This window comes from Mytilus trossulus, unplaced genomic scaffold (assembly GCF_036588685.1).
Source record: "Mytilus trossulus isolate FHL-02 unplaced genomic scaffold, PNRI_Mtr1.1.1.hap1 h1tg000343l___fragment_1__unscaffolded, whole genome shotgun sequence".
NCBI lineage: Eukaryota > Metazoa > Mollusca > Bivalvia > Mytilida > Mytilidae > Mytilus > Mytilus trossulus.
Window position 1 is genome coordinate 379,528 of NW_026963332.1, and position 19,751 is coordinate 399,278.

The 19,751-nt window shown below is 34.2% G+C and overlaps 3 protein-coding genes across 3 annotated transcripts in view; 1 reads left to right on the plus strand and 2 right to left on the minus strand.

Moving 5' to 3' along the window:
• LOC134701825 (1,5-anhydro-D-fructose reductase-like) overlaps positions 1–19,751 on the minus strand; it is a 102,890-nt gene that overhangs the window by 21,831 nt on the left and 61,308 nt on the right. The gene's annotated exons all lie outside the window — the stretch shown is intronic.
• LOC134701773 (vesicle transport protein GOT1B-like) lies at positions 864–10,187 on the plus strand. The gene is made up of 6 exons (XM_063562901.1): positions 864–964; positions 2,695–2,786; positions 3,189–3,367; positions 4,315–4,396; positions 5,619–5,651; positions 10,114–10,187. Exons 1-6 carry the CDS (start codon positions 940–942, stop codon positions 10,129–10,131), a joined length of 429 nt encoding a protein of 142 aa, XP_063418971.1. The 5' UTR covers positions 864–939; the 3' UTR covers positions 10,132–10,187.
• Positions 16,423–17,351, minus strand: LOC134701815 (metaxin-2-like). Its single transcript, XM_063562936.1, has one exon. It carries the CDS (start codon positions 17,321–17,323, stop codon positions 16,538–16,540), a length of 786 nt encoding a protein of 261 aa, XP_063419006.1. The 5' UTR covers positions 17,324–17,351; the 3' UTR covers positions 16,423–16,537.

The window sequence follows — 19,751 nt, forward strand, 5'->3', positions numbered from 1 at the left end:
TATAATACAATTGTATTATATGTCTCTGATTAAATTTTGTAATAATTGGCGCCCCGGACTTTGGGAAATGATTAAAATGTTAACATCAGCCAACAATATTCTCACCCAAAATGTAGCCTTCTTATTTGAGTTTTATCCTTTCTCAAAATTGTCAAATTTAAACGTCATGTTGACACTCAAAATTGACAAATGATAAAAATATCAAGATCTGCAAAAATACAGTCATCGGCTTTAACCATTTGGTTTATTTGAAAAAAAAATTACTTGAAAGATTTTATTTTTTGGTAAGCGTAACTTAACTATACACACACTTCTATGGCAAATAGATTTGGTTTGATGTTTATTGTCAACTAAGTTAATAATAAAGGAGCAGTTGTTTTTTTTACTTTTTTTTTTATATCTTCCTCTTTGAAACTACTTTTCGACAAATTTTAACCAAGCCTTGGAGTATTCTTCGTTTTAAAATATGTCCGGTGACTCCGTCTTCCAATCTGCATGACCGAAATGGCTAAATAGTACAAATGTATACAGTTCAGTTGGATTGCCTTTCAAGGTCACAAACTAAGTTCACCAATACATCACCATACTTTAAAAGTTACTATCTTTTGTCATTTTTTTTTTTAAATTATATATATATTAAATTTTGAACATGAGGACTCCTGATTAACCTTCAAATACTACTTTGTTTTTAAAGATATTAAAAAAAAGATAAATAAATGAAGTATATACAACAAAATCTCTATGAATATAAGATAAAAGTCTGACTGAAATTACTTTAACTACATGTACATGAAAGATGTATCAACCAAGTCCGGAATAGGTCTTGTTTCTTTTTTGTGGTATTTAGTTAGATCAAAGTTCTTTTGTTTGGAGGCAAGAAAAAAAATACAAAGCCACGGTGGCGAAAAACAGAGCAACGTCAACAATAAACCAACTAAGATGTATCAGATCACAGATTTTCAAAGTAAATAGCAAAAAGAAAAACGTTAATACTTTAAGAAATTCAACAATTATCAGACTTTCGCTCCAAGTCAATCATTCTAGCAGAATCACTTACGTAAAACACCCGGCATATTCAGTTTCTAACCAGGGCAGCACAGGCACTTGTTTCTATCCATTGGAAGAACCACTATCAACGTATATTTAAATATACGTTGATAGTGGTTCTTCCAATGGATAGAAACAAGTGCCTGTGCAGGGCAGGTATCAGGTCCGCCTTAAAAACACATTGTCACCCTACAAGTTTGCCCACCCAGCCTGTTCGCAGCATGTATTTTCGTGTTCCCTTCATATGCTCTGTAATTCGGAACTTCCTTCGAAAGCTGAGAGGTACAGTTCATTTTATATGGTACCGGGATCGTTCGCTCTGATTACATGTTCGCCCTGATTACATGTTCGCCCTAGGGTCATTCGCACTGAGTTTGTTTGCCCTGATAGTACGTTTGCCCTGGGTTTCGTTCGCCCTATATTCATTAATGATATGTATTACTACGAGATTACTCTGACGTCCGACGGCTGTTTTGCCAGACAAGCTGGGGCTATGGGACGTCAGAGCTTGTCCCATATCATAAACTGGATATTTGCCCACCCAAAATAGATGCGCTGCTTTGACGCTTCTGGAGCCGACTGGGGGCCTTGGAATTATATAAATCGGGCTTCAATCACTTCATTTTTCATTTATCTCTTCATTTATGTAAGTTTCACCTACCTGCCAACCTTTATTTTCTCATAATTAGACAGTTTTCACAGTGACCTGTCGATTTGAACATTTTGCCTTTCACAGAAACTTATATTTCCTAGTAACGTAATTACATACAGTTGAACAATTTGGTTTAATAAAACAAATTGCAATTTGGTCAAAATTTTGAATGAGTTGCAATTGGTGGATAGCAACACTAACAGTCAAGTCACTGTAATTGATTGGTTGATTCTTGGTTGCTTAATGTCCAGTGGCAAATATTTCATCCATTTTTAGGACGAGAACAACTTCAAGTTCACAATAAATACAATAGGTAGGTCTTCATTGGTCTTGTCATAATAGATGCCATTCTGGATAGTAGTTGGGGAAATTTGGACAGCCACTGGAAAATAAGGGTATATTGGATAGAAACTTTGCAACAGGCCATTTACATGATCTACAGACCCCTCAAAGAGTTATTGCAAGGGTGTGTGCAAAGAGCGTGGCACTCTCTTTACATGGGGCATCTGATGTGACATCCTCATTCTGACCAGACGTTAACATGAACTTGATTCATCCCACACAGCCTAACGAACACCCCACTTCAGCAAGCGATTAACTGTCAGTCGGGAGAAGACCAAGTGACCATATTTTTTTCTCCAGTCACCCTTGCAGGTCAATAGTATAAAAGGTGTATTAAAACACCTTATCACTATTCAAAAATCCGTACTGCTTGATCCACAAATCTGTTCTTCTTAAACTTTTGACTTCATACAACAATCACATTTCTGCTGTAAACTGGGTGACTGGGTCCATGGCCCAAGACTCCCTAAAGTCCTTTAAAACAGGATGTTTTTGCATTACCAACATACATGTAGTGGTAAGTTTTGAATTAAGAAATAAATGTAAGGAATAATATTGTGATTTATACTGCCTGCATTTAACATGTTCAATATGTTTAAAAATACCTTTTGGTAAATTATTTCAATTTTTAATCCAAATTAACTTTTTTTCAGAGATTGGTGTTGGGCTAGCTGGATTTGGAATTGCCTTTCTATTTCTAGGAATTATGTTTTTCTTTGACAGAGGATTACTTGCCATTGGAAATGTAAGTATTTGTAAAGCATGTATAGAGAGTATGGTACCTGCAAAAAAACTGTGTAAAAATATCTGAACAACTCATTTCATTGTTTACCTTGACAGATATTTGAATAAGGAAAGCCTAATTTTACCTGCAAACAGAAAATTATCTGTACATAAATTTAAAACAAAATTATTACAATGAATCTTTATTTACAAGAAATACCATGAATACATGAACTGGATACACAATATAACAGAAATCACAAAAAATGATCAACAGTGTAGTGGCGATATGAGATGTTCTAGCTATTTTCAAGTCAAACAGTACTATGAGTACCAACATCTGAAATTTCATTTATGGCCTTGTAAAATAAATTTGATGTTGAATATAAATGTTCATTTGTAATTTTTTATTATTTCTTTTCAGATTTTATTTATAGTTGGACTTTCTTTTGTGATAGGAATGGAAAGAACTGTGCGATTTTTCTTTCAAAAACATAAAATAAAAGCTACAAGTTTTTTTATTGGAGGAATATTTGTTGTATTATTAGGATTCCCAGTCATTGGGATGTGTGTAGAATTATATGGATTTTTCCTATTATTTAGGCAAGTATAATAATGTATAATTATCATGATTATGAATTATCGTTGATTGCTTGCTAGAGATGGTACTGCAAAGGTCAGTTAAGCAATACAGTTGAGATGACCGATGATAATCACTATTTTACCTATGACCACAATACTATGTGCACCCTTAGTTTCTAGTGATAAATTTTCATATCACTCAACGATGCTGAGAAAGGAAAGTTATCGCTCAGCTAGATCAAAGATTTCCTAAAATAGCAATAATACATTATAACGAAAAAAATAAAGGGTCATATACCATGTAATCAGTGTGCAAAGAAATAAGAATATTTGCTATGAGTGCCAATGAGAGACAACTCTCCATCCAAGTCACAATGTGTAAAGAGTAAACAATTATACATGTAGGTCAAAATACGGTCTTCAACATGGAGCCTTGTTTACAAAGAACAGCAAGCTATAAAGGGCGCCAAATGATAAGTGTAAAACATTCCAAACAGAAAAAGCAACCACGTATCCAGTGTGCACCTATATACAAAATGAGAAACGAGAAACACTTATGAACAACATCTACAATTGACAACCACTGAACAACAGGTTCCTGACTTAGGATAGGTGCAAAAAAATATCTATCATGTCTATTGGTTGTGTGCTCTTTTACAAAATTAAATATTGTAGTTACCATGATTACATGTAAACTGATAAAACATATTTGACTACAATGTGAATCAGGTTTATAAGAATCCCACAATTAATTTGCTTTGAGAAAATTTTGCTAACAAGATTCCAGAGATGATACATCATGCAATATGTCTTACCAAAAACACAAAGAAAATGAAAATATTGGGGTATTTAACATCATGAACATGTTTTAAGTCATCAACTATATATAGGTACTAATAGTGAACAATAATTCAAGATTGATTTGTTTGTTGTCAGATATGTTACTTTTGTATTTTTTTTTCTTTCAGTGGATTCTTCCCAGTAGTGATTAACTTTTTAAGAAGGGTACCAGTTATAGGAACAATTTTAAATTTACCTTATATTCGACAGGTAGGTTTTTTTTAATTGGAGACTTTCTCCTAGAATTGATAATCATGAAATATCTGTTTATTCAATCTAGAAATCAGGTTACCTTTTATCCTTACAACATTATTGTTAATAATAGAGTAAGTGGACTAAATGTCAAACAGAATTCTCACAACACAGAATAGACAATAAACATTTAGAGGTCACTATACAGCCTTCATCACCCAACAAGTACCCACACTCGTGACTATATTACAAATTATAAATCTACCTTTGTCTTGTACAAATTTTATGTATGTGAAAATGAATTCAAAACAGACAAGTACATTGCAAAAGCATGAAAAAAAATGCCTAGGAGAAATCAGTTACTGATAGCTTGTTCAATTAAAACAAAAATCATGCATGCAAGTCTAAAAGTGATTGCTCCAAAATTCAATTAAAACAAAAATCATGCATGCAAGTCTAAAAGTGATTGCTCCAAAAAGAAATGGTGTCAGATGAATTAAGAAATTAATAGACAAAAAATCCTTATTTAGATTAGGCATAGATGCAAATAAGCAGAGACTGAATAAGGACATACCATAAGCTTTAAAATCTTAAATATGTCAGATTCGCTTATTCTAATTTTAGTCAAATTTCACTTTTAATGCAACTAAGATTTTTGCTTGGTACATATATTGTGGTTTTATAATCTTGTTTCTATTTGCATAATGCATAAAAGAATATGTAGAGTAATATGCACCAAAAAAAACAGCAACCTAACAACACAACATGCACAATAACAATAATACTTTAAAAAAAAATTCATTGTATAAAACCTAGCTTGAGAATTTCCAACTTGGTAGTATATATAATTTTAAAAAAGCACTCCAGACCATGTCAAATACTCACAAACAACATTCCATGGGAAAAGAACTTAATTTTTTTTTATAAAACTAAAGAATAAACAAACGAAATCAACATTTATTTATAATACTTTGATGAATCTTTAAAGTTATTGGACATAGTACATATTCCTTTTTTTCACAAGTTACATCTTCTTGAAGTTGTCTTCTGAAAATATATCATGAAGGAAACTGTGGAAGAACTTCAAAAGACACCCATGCCAGGGCTCCAAACAAGTTTTCACACTTGTAATACCACATTTATATTATATTAATGGAGATCTATGGGGAACTGTTTCCCAAACCCCTTTCAATAAATGTCAGAATATCTCTTATAAGTGTTTATTGTTTGTTGATTGCAGGTTGCAGACAAACTTGGAGAGTCCAATTCAATGGTATAGTGAATTTTTGTTACTTAGTTAACAGTATTATCAGAAAGTGCCATTATCAAGAACAAATAAGATCAGCATAAAAATGAAGAAATTAACAAGAATGATCAAATTATGTAGAAAAAGATATTGTGATTGTTACCAAAGAATACAGATTTTGAATTCCAGCAAGACTTTGCGCCACCATAAGAAATGCACCCCTTGTTGACAGCTTATTAAATGTTGAAACTTTAATGCATGATGAAGAAAATATATCATTCTGTAGTCTAACATGTTTAATGGTGTAGCGTTTTGCATCTGTAACTAGTCTATTGTTGACCATTACACTAGACAAAAAGACTACTTTCATGTTTCATTGGAACAGAGATTGAACTCAGTTGATATATTTTAAAATTATATTCGTGATCATATTTGACATATAGAGTAGTTATTTTTTTATAATTTGGTGCTTTAAAATTGTTTCAAAAATGATCATGATGATTGAAAGTATGTGTATATTAAAATGTTGATGCAAACTATTCCTGATTCTACTCCTTAACTTGATATTGTATCAGAAGGAACACTTAAAATTCAATGCAGAATTAGCTACATAAAAAGGAAAAAGTACATGTATGTTGTTTGTGTTTGTATATACCACAAACATCAATGGTCACACCATAAAATCTTACCTTTTTAAAATTCATATATGAAAGTTGATTATTAAGCATGGAAATAATGTGTGGAAAAGAAGTTATACATTTTCATATTCTCAGTTTACTTAAACATATATTCATGATCACTCTCAGGAGCAGATCCAGCCATTTTAAAAAGGGAGGTTTCATCTATATGTCTCCATTCAAATGCATTGATTGTCAAAAAAAATAAGGGGGGGGGGGGGGGTGTCAACCCCTGGATCGTCCACCAACTCCTTTTGAGGCTGAGATACTTCAACACATGAAATTTGATTTTCAATGTATATGGTGTGCTTTAACACAATTAAATTTTTGGACTTGAGCACACTTTTTTTAGCCGGTTAAAAATAGATTTTTTAGCTGAAAACAAACGTTTTACTTGACAAATCAATGGTATATAAATTCTGTTAAAAATTTAATTTTTTACTTATTCATGAAATAATTCCTTCATGTCATGCTCTATGCTAATTTTAACATGGGTTGGCAATAAATTTGTCAAGCATTAGTGTTATTTATACTAGCAAAATATGTTTTTAATCATGTTAATTAATGCCATTGTTTTTAAAAGCATCTTCATAATTATAGTAATTAAGAGCAAATCATAGTGTTGGCAGCATTTAAATATTGTCCTTAGTATAAACATGATTTTTTCCCTTGGGAGTTTTTTTTGGAAAGGAAAATATTCTTGTAAAGTTCATTGTAGGGATTGGGTTTTGTGTTACAAAGCTACTTAAATTAACATGAATAGGTGTTTCCGAGTTTTGGACCACTATTTTTTCATGGTAAAATTTTTCTTAGATTCTTAAGGGAATTTGACAACACATTTATCTCTAAAACACACCAGCTGGTGGGATTTTTTAAACAAGAGAGAGACAAGAAACTTGTACATAATTTCTTTTCAAAATAGCTGAGGTATAGGCATTTAACAAAAATCATGGTAAGAGATATATATCTGTCTATATTTGTTCTTCTTTTAAAAATTTCTACAATATACTTATGAAATGACATTTTCACATATTTTTTTTAATTTGCTTTTTTCTTTGCATATAAGAAAATATGCACATAGCTTTGGTATAGGAATTCTAGAGTATAAGATGTATTATGTATTTAAAGCTAACAGGTCATTTATGGCTTTTTTTGGCATTTTAAGTGGAATCATGGGAAATTTTTCAAACTTCCATCACAGTACTTGTTAACCCATTTCTTTCATTATTTTGTGTAAATAAATGTGTCATTATTTATTTATTTATTCATTCATGCATCATTTAATTGTCAAAACACAGTGCAAATAAATGTTTATAAAGATACCAAAATATCCATTATAAAAAAGATGCCCTTTTATATTCTTTGTATTGGACGGCTAATTCCATAGCCTTATCAAGTTCAGAAGAAGATATATGGAGTAATATTTATTATTGTATAGCAATATAATATTTCCCACAGAAAGTAACCAAAAGTTAGCGTTCAATAAATTCCAATATTGCCAATATTGCACTAGTGCAATAAATCTTCCAAATTTATGACTTCATCAACGACAAAATCTTAGTTTAAACCAATTTTTACTTTAAAATATTATATTGCTATACAATAAAAGGGTTATTGCATGAATATTGGAAAAATTGTCCCTCTTAGAACATATATTGCACTCGCAAGCTCATGCAATATAAAATTCTACTCAGGACAATATTCCCTTTTATTGTATAGCAATATAATATTTCCCACAGAACGTAGCCAAAAGTTAGCGTGCAATAAATTCTAATATTGCACAAGTGCAATAAATCTTCAAATTCGTGACGTCATCAACGGTCAAATCTTAGTTTAAACCAATTTTTACTTTCAAATATTATATTGCTATACAATAAAAGGGTTATTGCATGAATATTGGGGAATATTGTCCCTTGTAGAATATATATTGCACTCGCAAGCTCGTGCAATATAAAATTCTACTCGGGACAATATTCCCCAATATTCATGCAATAACCCTATAATATTCATGCAATAACCCTATATTATTCTCTTAGTCTATTACTGATATTCCTTTTTGTCTTACTTGTTGCTTCTTCTGGAACATTGAGACGAAGCTATGTCTTTTTCAGCATAGACAGAAGCAACCTTTGTTAAAGTTTGTGATTAGGTCAGTTTAAGAGGAATGGCTAATGGCAAATCCATGATATTTAGTATGCAGTTGTGTTATATTTGGCATATCTCTTGAGATTACTTTACCCTGCCCCCTGTGTCATGTAATTTTCATGTAGATTATAATACTGTAAATTCAGAAATTATTGCTTGCATTTATAATTTTTGCCATACTGAGAAAAATCTTGTTAAACTCATAGAACAAATTTTAAAATGCAAGTTAAAATTATAACAATTAAATCCTTGTCGCATTATTTGCAAAAATAAAAACAATAATTTCTGAATTTACAGTATTTGATCCTGCCTCCTCTAAGTCTTGTCCATTGATTGTAAAGCTTTTGCATAATAAATAGGTTTGTGGTTAAAAATAGGTAAGAAGAGGATATCCTTCTGACAAGATTATAATATTTTGTATGCAGTACTGCATGTAGTTGTATTAGTATTGGCACATCTCATTTCAATAAAGATCATTTCACCATTCCCCTCATTATTTACTTAGAAATTTTGCTGAGTTGACATGTGAAAGTTTGTGATAAAGTCCATTCATCTGTATACTTATAAAAACAAGAAATATCTAGAAAACAGATATAATTTCATACTTTATACTTGACATGACCCCCAAGGGTGACTGGGGTATAGAAATATGATCACTTGGTCTTCTCCTGACCGGCAGTAAAACGCTTGCCGAAGTGGGGCGTCCATTTGGCTGTGCGGGATGTATCAAGTTCGCAGTCACGTCCGGTCAGAAGGGGGACGTTAAATTGATGCCTGGTGTAAAGAGAGTGCCACGCTCTTAGCACGTTAAGAACCCTTGCAACAACTCTTTTGAGGGGTCCGTAGGTGGCCTGTTGCAAGGCAAAATTTCTGTCCCTATCCAAGATACCCTCATTTTTCAGTGGCAGTCCAAATTTCCCCGACAATCATCCCAGATGGCCTCTATCGTATCAACCTACCTATTGTATTTATTGTGAACTTGTTCTCGTCCTGAATATGCATGAAATATTTGCCACTGGACTTTAAGCAATCAACAATCAATCAATCAATATACTTGACATGTTTATTAACCAACACCAGAGGTTGTGTCATAATGTTTGTACAACTTCCTAGGTCAAAGTTCAAGGTCAAAAACTTTGGTTCAGTTGACAACCCAATATCCTATAGAAAAAAATGTGTCTGTTATGATTAAAAAGTTTACACTTGACATGTATATTAACCAACACCAGAGGGATTTTCTTAATGATTGTACACATTCTAAGGTCAAAGGTCATAACCTTTGGTTTCAGTTGACAACCCCATGTCCTATGGAAAAGATACATTTTTGTAACCACACAATATTCACAGCATGGCCCACAGAGATGGCTCCCATCTCAATGATGTCCAGAATCTTCTCTTCAACCATTGATTGTAGCCAAATCATTCTTTGCAATCTTTTCAAATGGTATATAATGGTTGCTATGATAGAAAATCATATCATTGTTCCCATTTTGTACAAATCAGAGTATAAGTGTTGTAAAGATGCAGGTCTTCTTGGTTGTTATTTGTGAATTTTAAAAAGTAGTTTCGCCACAATGGAATACCCTGGGGATCACCTTAAAGAATAATTATTTTGCCCATTTTTTTTACCATTGATGACAATTTATAATATATTTCTCTATTTTCAGAGGGATGCAGAACCTTAACCAATGTGTTGCTTTCAACCTGTCGGGATTTTTGCAATAAATACATTTTTAAAATACCATCTTTTTTCTTTACTGAATAACATACATCTTATCATTTATGCTCTTTGTTATTTATATTTAAACTTATATCTGTCAAACACTTTAAATTTCAAATATAATTAATATTAATTCTTGATAATGACTGAGAACATGTATCTACATTTCCCTGTAGTTTTCGCGTCCTTGTCCTCTGGTCTTTTGCGGTTATTGTCTCAATGACATTTTCAATTTTACCACGTCCTTGTTTTTATTTTGGTAAATGAGCAAAACCATTGGCTCTTTCCATACAAACTGTCAGATCAAGACCGATGTGTGGTGCATTCGAAATTAGTAGAAAAGGTTACAGGCGTATCCAGGAGGGCCCTGTCCACCCTTTTGTGGGGGAAAATTTGGTTGATTACATAGAGAATCACAGAAGCATGACTGGAGTGGTAACCCCTTCTCCATTTTAGGTCAGAGGGAAATAAACCAATAAATCACAAGCCAATATTTTTATGCCCAACCTACGATAGTAGAGGGGCATTCTGTTTTCTGGTCTGTGCGTTCGTCCGTCTGTTCGTCTACCGTTCGTTTGTTCGTCCGTCTGTCCCGCTTCAGGTTAAAGTTTTTGTCAAGGTAGTTTTTGATGAAGTAGAAGTCCAATCAACTTGAAACTTAGTATAAGATCATTCTAATTTTAATGCCAAATTAGAGAATTTATTCCAATTTCACGGTCCACTAAACATAGAAAATGATAGTGCGAGTGGGGCATCCGTGTACTGTGGACACATTCTTGTTAACCTCTGTTTGCTGTTACATGTAATAGAATTAGATTAGATACGGACATGTAGCATATCATTAACGATAGTACAAGTCTTGTATATGTTATCTCGCATTGACATACAACATATATATATTATTCGATATTCAGTATGGTTTTAGAAAATCGAAGTCGTATGAAACACAAGTTGTATATAAGTTTGTGTCTTGCTTGTGCCATATGGATAAAAATTTGGCGTAACTAAATCGTATAAAAGGAAGATGTGGTATGATTGCAAATAAGACAACTCTCCACAAAAGACCAAATGACACAAAAATTAACAACTCTAAGTCACCGTACGGCCTTCAACAATGAACAAAACCCATACCGCATAGTCCGCTATAAAAATGACAAATGTGAAACAATCCAATGCGAAAAACTAACGGTCTTATTTATAATGTACAAAAAAATGAATGAAAAAAAACAAATGGTAACATACCAACGACAACCACTGAATAACAGTCTCCTGATGATGGAACAGGCAAATGCATACATAATGTGGCGGGGTTAAACAAGTAAGCAAGATCCCAAACCTCCCCCTAACCTGGGACAGTGGTGTAACAGTACAAAGTAAGGACTAAAATAAAAATCAGTTGGAAAAGGCTTAATTCATCAGATGGATACAAATAGAAATAAGACACAGAATACACGTGGCATGCATGTTTATCTGTAAAAAGCTTTATATTTCTAAAGGTAGGAAACCCTGGGTGCTTCAAATCGTGTATTCAGATGCCGTATGTAAAATAGTTTCCATCTGTCCTATGTCCATGGTCATTGAATTAAATTTCATGGTTCAGTAGCCGTTTTCTACTTAGTCATGTGAATTACTCAGTATGATTGATTAAATCTCTGCAATATCTAAATGTTCGTCAGACAGGTTTCATCTTTCTTTATCAGTAATCAAGGTTAAGGTTTGACCTCATTTTCATGGTAACAGGTTCTGTCCATTTTCAGATACTATAGATATAGTTAAAAGCAATTGGTCAACTATATTTTGTGTATGGAATGATTGTAAGATAAACATATCTAGTAGAGTTCATCTGACCGTGGCCTCATTTTAATGGTTCACAAGTCAATATGACGTTTTCACGGTTATATTTGTTGTTTTCAGATACAATTCTCAATATATGCCATCTGTATTTGGTGTATGGTGGACATATTGTCTTAATATAGGATTTATTATTCAATGCATATGCTGAATTACGGTCTGTTTCTCCGGACATATATGTGTATATGTCTCTGGTTTATCGTATACCTTTTTAAAAGAAATTGCAAAATTGCATTTGGTGAATGATTTGGAATCTAATATTCATGATTTATTATTTTAAAGGAGTGCAACATTATAGTTACACTGAAACTCACTTTAATCATAATGGAGTTTTTTGAGGAGTTCCACAAAGTTTCGCATGGTCATCTCCTTTATAAGCTTCTATGGCATACACAATGACACACTTAATCTTCCTTCTCTGTTACATCCCCAAAGAACACTATGGCATACACAATGACACACTTAATCTTCCTTCTCTGGACTGGTGCACTCCAAAGAACAGTATTAGGACCAATACTATGGCATACACAATGACACACTTAATCTTCCTTCTCTGGTGCACCCCAAAGAACAGTAGTAGGACCAATACTATGGCATACACAATGCCACACTTGATCTTCCTTCTCTGGTGCACCCCAAAGAACAGTATTAGGACCAATACTATGGCATACACAATGACACTTAATCTTCCTTCTCTGGTGCACCCCAAGAACAGTATTAGGACCAATACTAGGTAGAATGATGCAAAATCTTAATCTTCCTTCTCTGGTGCACCCCAAAGAACAGTATTCGGACCAATACTATGGCATACACAATGACACTCTTAATCTTCCTTCTCTGGTGCACCCCAAAGAACAGTATTAGGACCAATACTATGGGATACACAATGACACACTTAATCTTCCTTCTCTGTTACACCCCAAAGAACACTATGGCATACACAATGACACACTTAATCTTCCGTCTCTGGTGCACCCCAAAGAAGTATCCGGACCAATAATACGGCATACACAATGACACACTTAATCTTCCTTCTCTGGTGCACCCCAAAGAACAGTATTAGGACCAATACTATGGCATACACAATGACACACTTAATCTTCCTTCTCTGTTACACTCCAAAGAACACTATGGCATACACAATGACACACTTAATCTTCCTTCTCTGTTTCACCCCAAAGAACACTATGGCATACACAATGACACACTTAATCTTCCTTCTCTGGTGCACCCAAAGAACAGTATTAGGACCAATACTATGGCATACACAATGACACACTTAATCTTCCTTCTCTGGTGCACCCCAAAGAACAGTATTAGGACCAATACTATGGCATACACAATGACACACTTAATCTTCCTTCTCTGTTACACCCCAAAGAACAGTATTAGGACCAATACTATGGCATACACAATGACATACTTAATCTTCCTTCTCTGGTGCACCCCAAAGAACAGTATTAGGACCAATACTATGGCATACACAATGACACACTTAATCTTCCTTCTCTGGTGCACCCAAAAGAACAGTATTAGGACCAATACTATGGCATACACAATGACACACTTAATCTTCCTTCTCTGGTGCACCCCAAAGAACAGTATTCGGACTAATACTATGGCATACACAATGACACAAGTAATCTTCCTTCTCTGTTACACTCCAAAGAACACTATGGCATACACAATGACACACTAAATCTTCCTTCTCTGGTGCACCCCAAAGAACAGTATTAGGACCAATACTATGGCATACACAATGACACACTTAATCTTCCTTCTCTGGTGCACCCCAAAGAACAGTATTAGAACCAATACTATGGCATACACAATGACACACTTAATCTTCCTTCTCTGGTGCACCCCAAAGAACAGTATTAGGACCAATACTATGGAATACACGATGACACACTTAATCTTCCTTCTCTTGTGCACCCCAAAGAACAGTATTAGGACCAATAATATGGCATACACAATGACAAACGTAATCTTCCTTCTCTGGTGCACCCCAATTGCAAAGAACAGTATTAGGACCAATACTATGGCATACACAATGACACACTTAATCTTCCTTCTCTGGTGCACCCCAAAGACAATATTAGGACCAATACTATGGCATACACAATGACACACTTAATCTTCCTTCTCTGGTGCACCCCCAAAGAACAGTATTAGGACCAATACTATGGCATACACGATGACACACTTAATCTTCCTTCTCTGGTGCACCCCAAAGAACAGTATTAAAACCAATACTATGGCATACATAATGACACACGTAATCTTCCTTCTCTGGGGCACCCCAAAGAAAAGTATCAGGACCAATATTATGGCATACATAATGACACACTTAATCTTCCTTCTCTGGGGCACCCCAAAGAACAGTATTAGGACCAATACTATGGCATACACAATAACACACGTAATCTTCCTTCTCTGGGGCACCCCAAAGAACAGTATTAGGACCAATACTATGGCATACACAATGACACACTTAATCTTCCTTCTCTGGTGCACCCCAAAGAACAGTATTAGGACCAATATATGGGAAACACAATGACACACTTAATCTTCCTTCTTTGGTGCACTCCAAAGAATAGTAGTAGGACCAATACTATGGGATACACAATGACACACTTAATCTTCCTTCTCTGGTGCACCCAAAGAACAGTATTAGGACCAAAATTATGGCATACACAATGACACACTTAATCTTCCTTCTCTGGTGCACCCCAAAGAACAGTATTAGGACCAATATTATGGCATACACAATGACACACGTAATCTTCCTTCTCTGGGGCACCCCAAAGAACAGTTTTAGGACCAATACTATGGCATACACAATGACACACTTAATCTTCCTTCTCTGGTGCACCCCCAAAGAACAGTAGTAGGACCAATATATGGCATACACAATGACACACTTAATCTTCCTTCTCTGTTGCACCCCAAAGAACAGTATTAGGACCAATACTATGGCATACACAATGACACACTTAATCTTCCTTCTCTGGTGCACCCCAAAGAACAGTAGTAGGACCAACACTATGGCATACACAATGACACACTTAATCTTCCTTCTCTGGTGCACCCCAAAGAACAGTATTAGGACCAATACTATGGCATACACAATGACACACTTAATCTTCCTTCTCTGGTGCACCCCAAAGAACAGTCTTAGGACCAATACTATGGCATACACAATGACACACTTAATCTCCCTTCTCTGGTGCACCCCAAAGAACAGTATTAGGACCAATACTGTTTCTTACATGTGTCTATAAAAATGACCTCCCAGAATTTTACGACTCAAAAATCTTAGACATTCTAAAAATGGCAGATGACAGCATATTTTTTTATTTTTTCAGAGAAACATTATTCTGACTATGAAAGGGAGCAAATGAATCATACCATATTTTCTTTTTTATAGTTGCTACTTTTGTTACGAATAAATTGTTTGAACATGCATGACCTTTACAAAAACTTATTTAGAAGGGAGCTCCATGCATGACATGTATAGCTAGTAACAATACAGTTGTAAGGTTGTTTAAGATGACATTTTTTTCAGAAATAATAGACTCACTCATAGGGTCTTTGCATCAGAAATAAACACATTATTCTAAAAGTACGTGTAGTTTTTGGCATGATACATACTAAGCCTATTGATGTTCTTCTTGTATATCTTATGATCATGATGATTGTTTGATTGTAAAGGGAGGGATTGTGCATGATTTTCATATGATCATGAAGATAAAGACATAATCTATCAATCAGTTTAATTGAGGTGAAGCTGGCATGTAAGTTAACTGCTAGTAGTTCCTTTTTCATTTATGTATCATCATTTTGATTAGGTTTTTTTCTGTTTACTATTCTGACATTGGAGTCAGACTTCTTTTAAACTTAGTTTGTTTGTTTATTCTACATTTGGTAAAATGTATAGGGGGAGGATTGAGATCTCACAAAACATGTTTAACACCTCCACATATACATGTACGTGCCTGTCCCAATGCAGCAGCCTCTGGCCTTTGTAAGAATGGTATAGGTTTTTTTTATAATTGAGGTTCATTCATATGTTTAATAGTTCAGTGTGACGTCTACCTCTGCTGATCCAGTACACATCAGGTGCTGAAATAGCTGGATATTTTGCTATGTTGAAGACCCTTAGGCTGTTTTTGTGCTTTTTGGTCAGATAGATGTCTCTTTGACACATTTCCTGTTTCCCTTCTCAATTTCATGTAAAATGTTTAATACATGTAAAGACAATTCTAACAGTTCATCGAACATGTTGAAAACTTGATAATTTAACTGTCAGATATCAATTTTGTTAAAAAACTGAGTTGGACAATAAAAAATAATATACAATTTCATGTGTAACTAATCTATTTATGGATAAAGTAACACTCAATCAACATTCATATATCTAATTCGACTAGTGTAAAAATCTATGATTTACATGTAGATAATACATTTTTATTTGACAAAAATTGACCTGTCACAAAAACAATGTTATCAAACTGATATTAATTTTCTTGAATGTCTCTGTAAAATTCCCCTTCAATACGAGTACATAAGTCTACTAAATTCCTGTATTTTTGAATGATTCCTGTCAGTTTTGAATCTGGCAACCGAACAGTAATGAGATTATACAAATGTCCAAACACCAAAGCATCCAATTCTGTGGGCTTTTCACCAAAGAAATAAGTGTTCTTAGCTAGGCGATCAGACAGAGCCTGAAGACATGACTTTATTTCATCAAGAACATTTTCTTTTGTCTTATCAATCCAACCACATGCATTCAATCTTGATTTCACCTCCATTTGTCTTTTCCATGGTAAAATCCAACTCAAAGGCCATGGGTGTACTGATCCATATCTTGGTCTTGTGGTTGAAGCAAATATATCTTTGTCTATCCATGACAAATAGAGTTCTGCGTTGTAAAGTACTGTATGGACCATAGTAATGTATGCTGTCATTTCTGATCGTTCGGTCTCATCCAAATGCGCACTTACTGACAACCCTCTCATATTTACATTTGCCACAATTGGGTCGAATTCTGCAACCAGAAACGCCCCCATCTTCAAGAATGGAACCCTTCCTGATGGGGACATTTCCTCTGCATTTGTTTTCAGTTGAAGATCAAACTTCAGGCCACTCATGCTCAGAAATGTACGCACTGCTAGACAATTGGAGTAATCGGGCAGAGTAACTTGTTCGACCTGATATGGCTGAAAAAAGGCTACATCCTCAGGCCACTTTTCCGTCGCTCCAATATTTAAATGCATAACATCTCCAACTAATGATGCCATGATAGTAAGTAACTTGTAGCAAAATCGGATTTTTCAGGGGAAATCATAGAGAGGGGAGCCTAACTCGCTTCAGATGATAATCAGACAATGGCGGCTTTATTTCGGAAATATCTAGATTTTACATAACAAATAAGAATACAGTCCGAACATACCGATAAATTATCCTGCTAGTTCGATTGGCTTAAAGTTTTTTTGTGTTTTTATTTTGATAAGACAGTGACCGGTTATTTGGGGTCTTCTTCTACACTCCCAAAATATGATAACAAACACGTCTTAGCACATCAATGTACTCAATCAAAGTGTTTTCTACGTGTATTATAAAAACTATAGAAAGGGGGGGGGGGGGGGGGAAATACTTTAAAAAATAAATTAAATTTGTTTTATTCGTTTAAATTAGTCTACTGATATACAAATTTCATTAATCGAGTAAAAGTATTAAAAATGAATTTATATTTCAGCAAGAAATTTACATAAAATGTTTTTTTTTAAACCAGTTTAATTCTGTAACAAATCCAGTACGCATTTTTCACCGGCGGAAAAACTATCGGTGCTTTCACTTGCATAATTTTGATTTTGGATATCATGTATAACACTTGCGGTATCCTCGTGTAAGCATTGATTTGCTTAAACTGAGTTACAATTTTTAAAGATTTGTAAATAACAAAAATATCAATGACTTGCTTTAACTATTATAGATATCAAATTGATTATAATACTGCATAGGAAAGCCTCAGTTGAACTTGAAAAGGATCCCCCGCATCCACAAATAAAAACTGACCAAAGATCGAAATCAATGTGATTTGGTGTAAGTCATCCAAATATGTTGGATACTAAAAAGAGACTCCGTGAAGTGGTATTATAATATATAATTATATATAAGGCTCCTCTGCATGACAGTGTAATCAAATTATAGCCTCAGATAACAGGGCGGATCCAGGATTTCAGATAAGGGGGGGGGGGGGGGGGCAATGTTTATATTCGCCGATCGGAGCGAGGCAAACACTTTTGAGGTTATTTTTTTTTTTAAATATTCTTCTAAAGGGGTGCAATGTAGGTATTTCGAACTATTGTGAGGTACAGTCAGCAAGAAAATTAAAGTTTCAAGTAGAAACCATCTAAATCCAACCTGACAACAATCTACAATCACTAGTATCATGGACGGACAGATGTAAAACAATAGATGTTCCTGTTCGGCGAAAAAACTCTCAGTTATGATGACAAGGTCTCTTACAAACTTGAAAAAATCTTCAACAAACTCCTAACAACAATAACTTACGCACTACATGTAAGAGATTCATTCTGCATATCTATGATAGAGTTTATAAAGCTGAAACCCAAAACAGAAGGTGAAGATCATGCGAACATTTTATTTTGATTCTGTGCTCCTATGCAAACTGAGTGTGCAGACCAATCTACACTGAAGACACCAGCACTTCAAAAATAATCAATATATCAATATCAGGTCATAAATATCCTTGAAAGACATTGGTGCTGGTAATTGTGATAAACAGAAACATCACAAAAATACGAAGCCCTTGTTTGCAGATCGTCAATGTGTCTTAGCCATTCAACATGGTTTAAATTATGTGAAATGAAACCGGTTCAGTTAAGAATTACTTTAACACTCCATAACACCATCATCGACAAACTTGGTTAGGACGATGGAAATGTAAAGAGTTGACAGATAGACGGGTGGATCGACGGAAGCAAAGTGAGACAAGACAGATCACATCAGCTCACATGACCAATACTAGATACTAGTATTAGATTTCGCAAAACGAAAATTTCCACTTTTCGCCTTGATTTCCAATTGTCCTTTCATTATATATTTTAATATTAAGTCGTGCCAGACTTTATATATACATTTACTGTGTTCGCCACAAACCACTAAAATCAGAATGAGATACATTTACAAAGTTATTTTTATTTTGTGGGGATACGGCCATTTACGGTATACATAATTCGGCACTTCGATTATCAAAGAAATTGATTATAAAAAAGGCAAATACAATGTAACAATTGTTTGTACTTTAACTGCTAAAACATTTTTTTTCATTTTTCAGTCAGACACATTCCTTTGAAGTATATAATATTTATAGAACTTGAATAAATTGTAGGTCAGTTGATTCTGTTACTTAGTTACTTTAATAGTATAGAAAGTCCCTGGTTAAACTGACTGTTTTATATACTTTGAATGTTAAGAAGGAATGGTCTCTTCTGATACTGAAACAGGTTGAAGACAACCCATACTTTGCAAATTTGAGGGGGGGGGGGGGCGGACGCCAGCCACGCCCCCGCCTAAATCCGCCTTGGATAATAGCCAGCTCTATCTACAATATTATTAAATCGAAACTTCTATTTTATTCTTACATTACCACTTTCTGTTCTTTTCAAATCAATATTATGTTAATAAAATAAAATCTAAATA

Coding starts and splice junctions, on each gene's coding strand:
- LOC134701773 (XM_063562901.1), top strand. CDS start 940: ATGTATCAGATCACAGATTTTCAAA. Junction 2,787..3,188: donor GATTACTTGCCATTGGAAAT/GTAAGTATTTGT, acceptor ATTTCTTTTCAG/ATTTTATTTATAGTTGGACT. Junction 4,397..5,618: donor ATTTACCTTATATTCGACAG/GTAGGTTTTTTT, acceptor TGTTGATTGCAG/GTTGCAGACAAACTTGGAGA.
- LOC134701815 (XM_063562936.1), bottom strand. CDS start 17,323: ATGGCATCATTAGTTGGAGATGTTATGCATTTAAATATTGGAGCGACG.